The sequence below is a fragment of the Melospiza georgiana genome, chromosome 9, assembly GCF_028018845.1.
Source record: "Melospiza georgiana isolate bMelGeo1 chromosome 9, bMelGeo1.pri, whole genome shotgun sequence".
NCBI classification, from domain to species: Eukaryota; Metazoa; Chordata; class Aves; order Passeriformes; family Passerellidae; genus Melospiza; species Melospiza georgiana.
The window spans coordinates 28,530,517-28,544,325 of NC_080438.1; the positions used below are offsets into that span (position 1 = coordinate 28,530,517).

The 13,809-nt window shown below is 40.1% G+C and overlaps 1 protein-coding gene across 15 annotated transcripts in view; it reads left to right on the forward strand.

Moving 5' to 3' along the window:
- The window catches only part of FGGY (FGGY carbohydrate kinase domain containing), a 283,064-nt gene that overhangs the window by 190,587 nt on the left and 78,668 nt on the right, over positions 1–13,809 (forward strand). For all 15 annotated transcript variants that reach the window (XM_058030720.1, XM_058030722.1, XM_058030724.1 and 12 more), the window contains one exon: positions 12,481–12,596. In XM_058030720.1, the coding sequence (XP_057886703.1) occupies positions 12,481–12,596 (116 nt within the window). The remainder of the gene's footprint in view (positions 1–12,480; positions 12,597–13,809) is intronic.

Genomic DNA, 13,809 nt, shown 5'->3' on the forward strand with positions numbered 1-13,809 from the left:
GCTGCAGTCCAGAGTTGCCAGTCTCTGATTCCTGCAGGTCAGCAAGTCTTGTGCTGTTCCTCCTCATCATTCCCATACCATCCATGGCAAGTCAGGGCAGGAGAACTGTTAAATTCAGACCTTGGGATTTCTCTCTGGGTCTGGCAGCAGTGAAAGTTGGCCTTTCACCTCTAGAGCTGTTTTAGGACACCAGGGAGTTGATTTTCTTTGTGCTTTTTTCCTAAGGGTGCAAACCACTTTGCAGCAATGAAAATGGCAGAATGTGCAGCCTGATATTGCTGACCTAACTGTGGAGGTAGCAAGGAAAATCCATATGGGATAAGTCAAGCACAATCCTGCAGTTGCTTCTGCAGACACGTGACTTACAGAAATGCCCCAGCTGACGTCAGAGACACTTTTTGTTCAGGTCAAGTTACTCACACCCACGTCTCTTTAGGACCAAGCTCATAAATAAATAGTGGACAAAATTGCCTTTAGAAATTTCATTCTTAATTTCTCTCAAATAAAAGTGTACAGTCTCTCTGTGAACAGTGATCTTTTTAATTCCATCATTTAATTTGGTAAAACACACAGATGTGGAAATTATTTTTGGGGTTTTTTTCATTAGAAATGTATAAACCATTAAAGAGGGAATAAAACAGTCCTTTTCTAAGGCATCTAACACAGGGATTTTGAATTGACTTTTAGTTCATTCTTCTCTGTGCTTGCAGCATTTGTGAGTGTATTTTCTGCAGGTATTGCAGTGTAATTCAAGTTCCAAGAAAGGGAAAGACAAATATTTTAGTGTTGTTCGAGCTGCATGAAAGGGTTCATTAGAGCAGTGGTGAACTCCACCCTGCTGGTTCAGCCTCACCTTTTGGTGCTGGGTGTGAGACAAGCTCAGGCAGTACCTGGCAGGCTGAGCTCTGGCTCTGAGAGAGCTGGGGATGTGCATTCCCAGGTGAAGTTGTTTTTAGGATTTAAATGAATGGAAAAACCAATCGTGTCCACCTTCCTTGTGTAACACGCTAAAGCATCTGAAATAAGAGGAGCAACTTCTTTCTTTCAGCCACTCTGCCAAGAGCCCATGGCTTGATCTGGTTGGTTGTTAGAAAAAGTCAGAGTGGAGTTGATTTAGTGCAGTCCCTTCTCTTTAGCAGTGGCAGCAGAGATGCTTTCAGAGGAAAGGAAAGGACAGAGGAATCCTAGACCTGACAACACGTTAGCATCCTTCTGGGGCCAGTGCTTTGAAATCATGCTCAGTTAATGAGCATTTGTATTCCCTTATGTTATTTCTCTCTATTATTGTGACTGGAAGCAGTCTAGATATCCATGTAATGTAGCCTCCTTTATGTTTTTCTTTTATTTTCTCTTGGTCCCAGCAATATCTTCTTTCAACTGCAGAATGATTGCTTGTTTTCTTTGAATGTCTTTATTTCTGCCTTCTGAGAAATAATGACACCTGATTTATCTGCTCTGTAGCCTTCCTTATTTTCTGCATTGATCTCCATTTATTTCTCTGCTGATGTAAATAAGCTGAAACGTTTTTCATTCCTACTTAATGGAAATTTATGTGTTCTTTTACTCACTTCTATTACCTGTTTCAGAACTCCTTGGGGGGTTTTCTTTGTTTGGTTTATGAAATCTCACAGCTGTCCAAATAATACTGTTGGTGTCTTTACTTTTTGAGATTTGCTCAGAAATGTGCCCTCTTTTTTACATGAATACAATTGCAAAGGCCTGTACAGGCATACTATTATTATTAATTAAAGATACTCTAGAAATAGATGCAGTGCTGCTGTCATTTAAAATATTAAAATACAAGCATACATTACATGTATATAAAATTTTGCTTTTCCTTTGATTTAAATCACTTATCTTAAAATTTAACAAAACCTGTTTTCAAAAATTGATACTAATGACTAAATTATGACCACATATATCTAATATTTAGGAATGGCTTTATGATTTTAAGAGTTTACACTGACTGAACTGATTTTTGTGGTGGGAGGTAACAACACACCTCAGCTCACTCCCTGAATAGGAATATCTAATGTGTATCTTTGGTTCAGGTGCCCCTGGCAGCTGTATCCTGTCATCCAGACCTGAATAAGACTTGAAGGTGGTTTCTCTGAATAAAGGAGGCCTCAATATTCAGGTTTAGCATGTGAAATGGTAACAGCCCCCATCAGAATGCAGTTATTAAAACTTTCTTTTATTGCAGTACTCTTGGCAATTTCCCTGCTTCTGTTCTGGTTTCACTTAGGCTTTGTCTAGCCACAAGTGCATGACAGCCGAGGCTCCAGTTCAGCACAGTCTGACTAAGCTGGTAAAAACTCCCATTAACCCCACTGACAGCACTCAGGACTTTATACTCACACATGTGTGCAAGTACTGTGCTAAATTAGACTATCAGCAGTTTGATGTTAGGAGTATATACATTATTTACTCACGAATTGGTAAAATGTGTCTTTGCGTGCAGAGATTTCCGGACTGACAGTTCTCTCTCTCAAAACACCACTGGTAAGGCTGTAAGGGTGGGGTTTTTTCACACCACACTAATTCTGCTCAATTGTATGAAGACAGCAGAAACCACATAATGAACTGTAGCCCTGATCCTGTGGAGATCTGTGTTTCTAGTCAGTGCCTGGCGTGTCAGGGTGTGCATGGTGCTGGCCAGGCAGCGCCCTCAGCATCTGCCACACTTCCCAAACTGCTGGAAGATCAAGGACACCCTAAATCCTTCAGCTCCCTAGGCATGGCTGGTGGGTGAGCATGTCCTGTGTGTCCTTTTCACCCAGAGGAGCCACACAGGGCCATGGAGCAGTAACTGGGGTCTTCCTGCAGCCTGCCCACGTTATTCCCTGTGGGACAGGGACATCTGGAACAATGCAGTGGCCGTGTGTCCATGGCTGGGGCAATGCCTGGTGCTGGCAGATGTGCTGGGTGATGCACATCTGGATGTGCTGCTGCTCTTATACTGGGAGAAGTTGATGTTGCTGACAGGAATAATCTCACTCTGCCCAAAGCCACATGGTGGGGAGGGAGCTCAGACCAAACTTCCTTTTTCTCAGTGACTTGTAGCATTTGCTTAATCTCTTTACCAGCTTCCTTGAGTGTTTGGTGAAGTCTTGAGCTGTGGTAAATTTGCTCCAGCTCAGACTTCCAGAGGAAGCTGTTCACTGGCTCTGTGTACCAATACTTCCAGTTTTAATTGTGTCATATTTTTAACTGCCAGAAAGTAACAGGAGAAAATGTGTTTTTTAAATACAAGCTCTTAATTGAAATAAATATTTGACTTCCTATTGCAGAGTGATTTGGTTGAAATACTGAGCTTGAAAGAATATTTTTTTGTGATTAAATGGAACTGAAACATTGCTGATGTTGCAGAAGGCAGGAGGAATGTCCCAAGGCTGCTGGACTGCAGTGGCTGGAGACGTGGTCTCTACTTCCAGTTTTGCTTTTTATTTCCCTTGCCATTTTTGGATGATGTTTTCCTTATAACCTCTCCTCCACTTATTAAGCTTATAAAATTTAAACCAGTGGTTACTTAAAACAATGACTCAATTTTATATATGTGCACACTTTTTTTTATTTCTCTCATATTTAAAGATTTAAACCACAGTTGTCCATAGAAAGATTTTTTTTTTTTAACATATTCAACATCAATGTCTGAATTGTGTCTTTCTGCCTGGGTCTCTAGAGTGAGCCTCTGGATTTAAGGATTCAGTTCAGGGGTCTGATTAAAGTTTACTCTTTGACCCTTGGCCAAATCCCTCAATTTTCTTTGCCTCTGTTTGCCATCTTTGAAGGGAATGGACTAAAATTTCCAGCCCCACATGCTATGTCTGATTTGTCTAGACAATACATTTTTTTGTCTAGGACTGTGTCTCATTATGAGTTCTCCAACAATGCCGAAGACAATGGGCTTGAATCTTGGTTGGATGTCTGTAACATAATACAGAATGAAATTAATAAAACAACTCAGCAATCTGCTGACTGTTGGCTTGCCCTTGCCTCATGACATGGTGAGGCGTATGTGGGTGGATAAAATGGTCTTATTTTGTACTTTCTGATCCAACCCAATGTGTTTAGCTAAGTGTATCATCTGAAATTATTAGATGCACACAAGGGATTAATCTGCCTTGATAAGCTGAACTGCAGATGGGTGGTTCCTTACAGGTTTGGTGACATAACTTCTAGGAAAACTGAATTCAAGACTATTCCGTCTTCCCATCTTTTGATAGCTTGTTTCTAAACAGAAACACACTTCTAGAAAGAATTGGGCTCTGTTACACATCGTAGAAGAAACATCATCTCATTGTGGTCAGTGTGATTCACCTTCTGTTGGATGGCTTTTTTGACATTTGCAGTGTTTGATGCATTTATTTGTATTTTTAAAGGACAGGTTTAAATAGATTACAGCAAACACAAACAGGCACATTCTCCCAATCCAAAGTAAATATCTGCATGTGTACACATTACAAACACGTGTGTGTGTGTATTTATGGAAAAATAAAACAAGCCAGTTTCCCACAGTAGTTATGTATCAAATCCACATTTGTAACAAGATGTGCAAATTTTAAATTTTAAGATACCTCATCCAACACAGAATTTTCTTTATGTGGGTTAATCCTTAGAGTCTGAGTGTCACAAAACGGGTTTTCCCAACAACCTCTCGGTAAATTTGAGATTTATCTGTGCAATATAACATCAGTCTCTTGCCTCCTTTGGAACACAGGGAACATCTACACTCTGCATTTCTCAAGAGACTTCTGTGCTTATTGTGGTGGTAACTGGAGGTCAGTCTTCGCTCTGGTTGGGTGGTCAGAAGGTTGATGCCAGAGTTTAAAGCACTTCATTGCTTTGAAACCTTGTGCTGCTATGTAGGCTTTGAAAATGATCCTATTGTTCTTCTTTTTTTCCTTTCAAAGTGGCACCCAGAGTTTAAATATAACATGGAATCTCGTCAGGGAGTGGCTGTATTCAGAGGAGATTAATTATAGATGTGGGTGTAGAAAATTGCAAATGTGAATTGTGTTTTTCATACAATAAAAACTGTCCCTTTAAGTAAGCAACAGACTTGCTTAGAAAATCCTGTGATTTAAAAAGCCAGCCAAAAACCTCTTAAGTGTTACAACATGAACACAAAATATTAAAGGTAGGTTTGAGTTAATTAATACTTCTTCCCCTTTACAAAAATAGCTTTAACTTTTTGATTTGCTGATTGAAAGACTTTGTTTCCTGCTCGGTGCTCGTTGCTGAGAGCTGAGTGCCTTCCACACACACACAGGGTGGTGTGAGCTCAGGAGAATCACAACTCCTCCACCCTGTATCCCAGCAAAAGCCCTGAAAGCCCAGTCTGGATGAGTTTGGCAGTCCTGGTGTAATGCCTACGCCTGTTGGTGAGAGTGCTGATGGATCCCAGTCCCCCAAGGGCTCTGATGTAGCTGCCAGTCCCCAAGGGCCTCTCTCTCACCTAAAAGAGAGTGTTGCTCTTTCATGGGCTCTGCTTTGGCACTGAGATTTATGGCAGGGAAAGGGAGACCTGGTTTATATTTTTAAATAAAAGCTGTGCCACCAGTCCAGTGAGAATTCTGACTTTCCAGATGTGAGGCCAACAGAGCTGCTGAATGCAAGTTCAGAGATTTTTAACCCCAAATTTAGTCTTGTTGGTTGGGAAGGAGTCTGGTAGGACCCTGCTAGTTCCCTGAGTCAGCAGTGTTCAGCAAAAAATTGGGGGAATAGTATATCATTAAACCAGTGTTTTAACCACAGCTTTGAAGGAAAAGCTGTGAAATCTTCACATCTTATGTAGTACTTCAACATAATTTTTTTTAAGCAACAAAAAACCCAAAAAAAGGGCTTGGAAAGGTATTATATAGGCAATTATCAGTATCTGCATTACCTTCAAGTATGCAGCTTGTAGGTCCTGAGCTGTTCACTGTCTTTTTGATTGATTGCTTTGTGGATTGCTGTCTTCCACTAAACTTGAATGCTTGCTGGAAAGAGAAATCTTTTCTACTAAATCCTTTTTGTTGGGAACTGAAGAGCTATTTTCTGACACTGAATTTTTCCTGAGGAAAAAGAAAATATCCAAGTAATTTTTTGAACAGTAACTTTTAAGGTTTGAAGTCTGGAGTTTAATCCTATTTCACCTATGAAATATGACAAAATTGCCACCAGCCCTAGTGTGAACAAATATTGGCCTTTCACCATGATATTGGATCATTCTTATTTGTATTAATATTTTTTCTCCTCAGCTTTAGTGAAGATTTCAAAGCAGGGAGAAAGCTTTGCTTTTGCTGTGGTATTTAACTTCCTTCAAAAAGTCTAAATGGCAGCCAGACTACTTTTAATTATTTATGATAAATAGAAGTGTTACCCAGAGCATAGGAAGGCTGAAGCTAGTAGAATTGCTAACTCTGAGTACAGTAATTTCCTTGTTACCTTTATTGAATAGGTTTAAATCCTCAGACATGCAAAGACTGAATGTCAAGGCCTTGAGTACAACTGGGAATGTGTCTGCTACTTGTCCCAAACAGGCTTCCCCACCTGTCTTCTTTGTTTGGCCTGTTTAATGTTTTGTTGGAAGATGAAAACCCTTTTCAGGCAAGAGTCAAATTGCACAGCTTGCTAAGACAATGGGTTTGGGCAGGCAGGAATTTCATAGGCTTTGGGTCAAAGGCAATAATCATAAAAAGTAACGTGTTCTAAATGTTAAGGACTTGGGGTTTACATGGCTGGGTGGCTGGAGCAGCCCCTGGCAGGTTTTGCCGTGTGTACCTGCAGTTAAAGAGCTGTTAAAGAGGTGAAAGGAGGGCAGTGCAGTCAGGGCACCCCCAGACTCTGTCACCCTGAGCTTTGCAGCCCACCTGGCCCAGAGATGGACTGAGGGACAGCAGGGGCAGCTCCTCCACACCAGCCTGAGCTCAGACCCCTGCCCTGACTCCTTTTAGCAAACACTCAGCAGGGACAGCATCTCATACACTTCATACACCTCAAGACTCAATGATCAGATGTCACTTCTTCTCCTCTTTCTTGAGAAGTATTCCTTTAGGACAAATTGTCCCTGTTTCCCCCAAGCAGCCAAATACAGCAAGCAGGCAGAGACATGTTTCCTAAATGCCAGTGGTAGATGTGGATCCAACATTCTGGTTCTGTTTCCAAGGCTGTGGATTAATGGATATGGCATTACCATAATAGAGCAGAGAATAATTACAGGTTTCCTATTGCTCTGTGATAACTTCACTGTATTTTAGGCTCTTGCAGCAGCAGTGCCCAGTTCTGTTCTTGGATGCTGGGAGTATGTGTGCTGGGTATTAAATTTTTTTGCCTGGAACATTTTTGCACAAACCACAGTCAGATCTGTGACTGTGTTAGAGCTGTAAATTGCTTGCTTTTGTGAAAAGCCTTGAGACTGTGGGGTGCATAATTTGGGAGGACATTGGCAGCCTGGCCCAGATGTCAATATGTGGAGACGTTCATTTGAGCAGAATCTACGCCCTGGTTTACAATTTGAATTCAGAATCTGTTTTAAATTTTAACTTTGTAGAACAAAAAAAAAATCATTTGATGTTGTGACAGTCACACTCCATTGTTTCTGGTCTCCTGCTTACGTTCACAACGTCATAAAGCTTTCTTAGCTTTTGATTCTTTGTAGCTTTAAATAAATCTGCCCCACAGACCACAGAGAGCTACTTTATCCCAGTGCATGGTATTCCTTTTGGGATCTAGCTGTACCCTATCCTTGCTTCTGGAGGATTTAGCTTTGGCACAGCCCTCAGCAGGTGCAGCTGGCTTTAGTTCAGTGATCCAGTGATTGAACTGCTGCGCTGCTAATGATGCCTACAAAATTAATTAAGTTCATGAGTTTAGGTTCATTTCTGAGCAGTTGGGATGAATGAAGCAGATCCTTTTGCTTTGGAATTGAGAACAAAGCTGCCATTCACCTCAGGATGCCCCAGCCAGCCAGGGGTTCTCTGCCTTTCAAACTGGTGGCTGACTCATTTTCCAGGCTAACTAATCTTGTACCAGCCCTCTGAAATGGAAGGTCATGTAGAAATACCTTATGTGGGGTCACTTTTCAGGAAAAAAACTGGGTTTTTTTAGTAACTTTTAGTTGATAGGACTTACCTATCAACCTATACTTAAAATAGGGATGACTTCTGCAAGACACCTGCAGTTAAGGAGTAGCTCCCAGGATTATTTTCATAGCAGGTACTGTCCCGGGCAGGGCAGGTTCTCTGCAGATTTGGGAATCATATCTGTGCTGGCTTTATCCCTTTTGGAGTGTGGGAGATGTGGCAACAAAGTGTGAAGCTCTGCTGACTCCTAAGTAGGTGTGGAGAAGTTTTTTGTGACTTTTATCTTTTGGATACATTTTTATGCTGATAACTTAGAGCATGCAGGAATTCCCATTTTCAGTGAATGCATCTGATTGCCTTCTCTCCATGAAGTACAACAGAGTGAGAGAAAACACTCAGAATGGGCAGATAATGTGGGAAGAGTCATACAGAAACAAATTTTGATCACTTGAGCGATCACAAGTCCAGTTGGCCCAGACCCTTTTGCAGGTTAGTTGCTTCCAGACAGCATTTTGGGAATTTCAAGTGTGTTCACAGACTCTCTGTGTTTTTAAGACTGCTGAGATTCTGGTTATGCAGGACTTCAGCATATCCAGTTAGTCCTCAGCAAGAAACTCATGGGAAACTCTAAACATAATAATTTTCCTGTGAAAAATCTGGTTTGAATAAAATAAAAATTTTCCATGCACGACGGTTGGGGTTTTTTTTCAGTAGGAATATTCTAAGCAAAACTTTTTGTTCTGAACAGAGAAAGGAAATCCTTCATTTCTTTGTGCTGGGAATATGCTTGAAGAAAAGTGTCTCCAAACTCATGGTATTTCAGACTGGCTACATATGGCTTGTGCTACTGAGGGGTTCCATGTATGGCTCCTCAAATCCTGTGGTGGATCAGGCAGTCAGGAGAGGGCTCTTCCCTCTGGGATTGCCTCTTCTCTGCCCCTTTGAACCCAGCTGATCCTGGGAGTAAAGTAAGAGGAGCTTTTGCTTCAACCCATCTGGTTCATCCAGCTTCAGCCAGCACAAGTCTGGTGTTTATGACCAAATAATTGAGGCAATGCTGCCAAATAGGAAACATTGAATATACCACAGCAGATATCAGTACTGTTTCTGTTTCATATCTGCCCCTCATCTCATCAAACTTAGGAGTTCTGTGAAATATAAAATTTTCTCGTGGTTGAGGCTTTCTTTGTAGGTGTACTGATTTGGTTCCTCAGGTGGTTCTTTCCCAGTGTCTTTCTGGTTAGAGTTTTCCCAAGTTAGGAGTTGTGCTACCCCCTTTATAGGGTGATTCTCTGGGGGAGAATTTCTGAGTGATTTCCTATGAAGTTAATGTATATAAATATATAAATAAATATGTATTATTTGCATCTATACCATTGGCTTCAGCAGTGACAAGCCATGAATGAGCTGTTCTCTCTGCATGTGTACAGAGCTCTCTAGGACATACAGACTCAGCACCTCATCAGGTGAGGGGCAGGGCTTTAAGTTCAACCCATCCAGGTGCTTTTGAGCATGTGGTGATGTTAATCCATCATGGCCATCACAAAGAAACCCTTTCATTTGGACTGCTATCTCTGAGAGCAGAATGTCTTTCTGCAGTATGACACTTTCTCTTTGATATTAGGGGTTTGTATGAAGCCATATTGTTCCATTAAACACCTACTTTTTGAGTGGCAGCAAGAGTGGAAGAAAGAGATTGAATCTCAGAGCAGTGTAAATGCTCAGACTGTGTTTAAAACAAGCATTTTGAGTTTCTTGCTGTGGCCATGAAAATAAAAACCTGCCAACATAATGTGTTAGTGTTTAACTCAGATCTGAGATTGGTTTTCATACCAGAACCTTCCACTTAAGGATCTGCCAGCCACTTTATTTGGGAAGAGTTGTCTTTCCCACTTCATTTTCCATACTATGTTAAAAATTCAACCAGAACTCCTCTGTTTATCCTTGCTCTGTGAGCACTTTGCATTTATGCATCTCCAGGATGTGTTCAGTGCAGCCATATCCTGCCAGAGAGCTGGGATCTGCTGGAATTCTGTGGATTGGCAGGAGGGGATCTGTCCCCATCCCCAGTGATTCCATGGGGCTGTGTGTGTGCTGTGGTGTTCCACAGAGGGAGCTGTGTGGGACAGCAGGCCCCTGGTTAGAACATGTTCCTTGGAGCCTTTCTCAGGGTGTGGCATTAGTTCAGAGCTTCAACCTAATTAGAAAAAGACATATTCACTTTTGATGATAATTTGTTATGATTTGGTATTTGCCATATTTGGGAAAACTTGATGCATTGTTTTTCGCTCTTTATGTCTAAATTTTTCCTAAACTGATGAAGTGCTTTTTATTTCAAATACCCTGTCTTTATTTTTCCTTTTAACGAGAGGTTTGAACCAATTTGGGGAAAATGTTTATTTTTTCCCAGTATTTTCTTCAGCCTAGAATTTATTTATTCACCCAATTTTTGTCAAAGGTCCTAATTAGATTTCTGTGTCTGGCTTTTAAATCCTTGGAAATTGGAATTCCTTATATCAACATTGTCATTGCTGTAGTTACAGGTCATGTGCTTTTTTGTTTTCAAACCAGACACTGAGTTGAGATTGTGTGGTCTATTCTTAAACTATTAGGAAGAAAAAAAAGGGGGTGGGGGTGTCAGAGATGTTTTAAGAGTCGTCCTGAAATAATCTCTGCATTTATTGACTGCATTTATTTATAGGGATATAAATAGTTAACTAATGTCTTTTTTCCCCCCCAAAATATGTCATATGTCATGTTAATTATTCTCTTTGCAACAAAGAGCAACCAGCACACCTTTACAACCAATGGGATGTGAATGGCCATCACTTGTCCTCTGGTTGTAAAAACTCCAGTACAACAGCATGGAAAGAAACATAAGGCATTTAAAAAACACATTTCAGTCCCAGATGAGAAAGTGGGAGTTTAGAGAGTCTATGAAACCATCCCATCTTCTGCTCAGTGTCACATAAGAGGATGTTGCTTCTTGTTGTAACTCCCTTAAACATAAAATAGATATCCCAGATAGTTTTCCAGCTGTGTGGAAAGACTCTTCCTGTTGTTCTTTGGCTTTTCTCTGTCTGCAGTATCAGTAGCTATAAGCTCTAACTTTTATTTGCAGATAGGAAATAAAAATAGCTTCTCTTTTTCTGCTCAAGGCCATGTTGGATGGGTCTTGGAGCAACCTGGGCTAGTGGAAGGTGTCCCTGCCCATGTTAGGGGGTTGGAACAAGATGAGTGTTAAGGTCCCTTCCAAGCCCAACCCATTCTGTGATTCATATTTTAGTCCCTGGGTAGTATTCTTGGATGAAAGGAAGATTTCCTTTTATTCCAAAAAATAATTTTGAAGAGAGAAATTTTATTTGGCTTTTACTTATGCAAAACTGCAAGAAAAACTCAGGTGCTTCAGTCAAAGTGAATTTGCTTTGAAGATACATGTTCAAATTGTACCATCCTAATGAAGAGAATATGTCTGTGTAAGCTCACCTTGGCTAAACATGAGTCACAAATAAGCTGTCTTGTAAAACATCAAAGAAAATCCACCTCTGAGCAGGATTTCTCTTTGAGAACAGTTATGATGTTGTGCTTCCCTGAGATGCATCTGAGCTGTGTTGCACTTGCTGGTACTGTGGTATTCCCAGGACTGCAGAGCTGCAGTTTTCAGTGATATTTAGCATTTTTAATACCTTTTAGTTGACTGACTTTTCAAGCACAGTTTAGTACTGATCTTTGGAGATGATTCTTAGTGTTCAGATAGAAAACAGCCTATGTTATTTTAAACCATCAGGAGTATTGTTCGTACTTTAGGGAGGAATATATTTGGGGATATTAATAAAAACCATTCCGTGTGTTAGGACAGACTTTGCTGTGAGAGTTCTTGTCCTCTGTGTCCTTCTGCTCCTGCCTGTGCCCCTTGCTGCTGTCCTGGCACAGCAGAGTTTACATCAGCTTCTCAGAAATCAGACTTGAGCATCTGTCCCCATCATCCAGATTTCCTGGGAATTGCAGTTCAGTTGTGAGGGAAGTAACACAAAGTTTTCCTAAGGACAGACTGTGCAAAGCAGCCATTTAGGCTGGAAGAGCAGCACTCTGAGCTGCTGTGCTCCAGCCCTGCTCTCCCCCAGGCACATGCACAGCCTGTTATTTGACTGATTTATGCAGTGAAGTGGCCAGACCAGGAGTTGTTTCAGCAGAGAAGAATCTTAAACACAAGGTCCTTTTAAGGTCCTCAAGACGTGCACTCCAAACAGTAACCAGTTTTTTTTTTTTTTTTTTTTTTTTTTTTGTGAGCATTCTGCTGGGGTTTCTGACCAGTGGAGAAGAGATTCTTTTGCAGGAAATTGTTTCTAGTCACAAGTTTAAACCCAAACATCTTCATTTGCCTGACTTTGTGCTTATATTGTCTCTTTTTTAGGTCTCTCTGTACAGTAGTGTGCAAGTGGACATACACATCAGATAGAGGTTGGGATGACAGTTTCTGGAAAATGATTGGTTTGGAAGATTTGGTGAAGGATAAGTATGAAAAAATAGGTATATCAGGGTTGGGTTTTAATATACATATATATATTCATATTAAGACATTTACATAAAAATATTAATAATAATTATACATATTAATATTAGTAAATATATGCAGAGTCATATTAATAAATATATTAATATTCATATTTTATCAATACAAATATACATATTTATTAATATTAATAGAAACTTTATGTGTATATATATATTTATAAAAAATGTAAATATATCAAGATGGAGCTTTGAGCAGCCTGGTCTAGTGGAAGGTGTCCCTGCCCATGGCAAAGGGATGGAATGAGATGAGCTTTACGGTCCCTCCCAGCCCATTCTCAGATTATATGAATAAAAGATATATACATATAAAAAGGTATTTTGCTGTATTATGGTGAATGTCAGCAGCTTCAAATGGGTTGCTGAGATGCCCATAGGGAACAGATTTCCCTAAGTGCATTTTTTTATTTGGCATTGTTGTGAGAAACTATGTTTAAATTTTTATCTCCTGCCCTGGAAGGCCTTTTTGTTCTGCTCAGTCTCAACAATAGAGGAGTAAAAAGGAGCCCCAGCAACTGATGACATGAAGGACACACTCTATATGGGTATATTGGATAGCAGGCTACAAAAAAAGCTACAATATAGTAATTTTTTAGCTCTTACTGATAGTCTGATTTGTGACCTGTACCCATCTCCCTTATAGTCATTTTCAAAAGAAGTGCTACTTCTGCTTGTTGTTATCTTTATACATTTTTTTCACTCTCAGAGCCCAAGTTTAATTAGAATAGTAGCCTTGCTAATAGCAGTTCCTACAGCAGATATTCATTAAAAGTCCATAACGTTAATATACCAGAAAATTTCCAGGATAACTTTATTAGACTTTCCCTGTTAACGTAATGGACTTTTAATGGATGTCCTAAGCAGACATGTCATTAACAAGAATATTACCAGACATGAATTAAAATACACTCATTCATCAAAGTTAATTATCTGAAATTTCCTTTGATTTTTTTTTTTAATGTCAAGCACTTTGAACAAGTTTGTACAGCAGCTTAAATGCAGCAACATGAAATGGAAATGGTGGAGGAAGGATTGTAGTGAAAAGAAGTGTAATGAAATCTATAAACCTTTCTGATCATCACATAATCTGCTATCAGTCATTTTTGGGTTGTCAGAAAATGGTACTTGAAAGCTTCCTTGAATAGATTTCAGCTTTTCTCCTGCAAAGGAA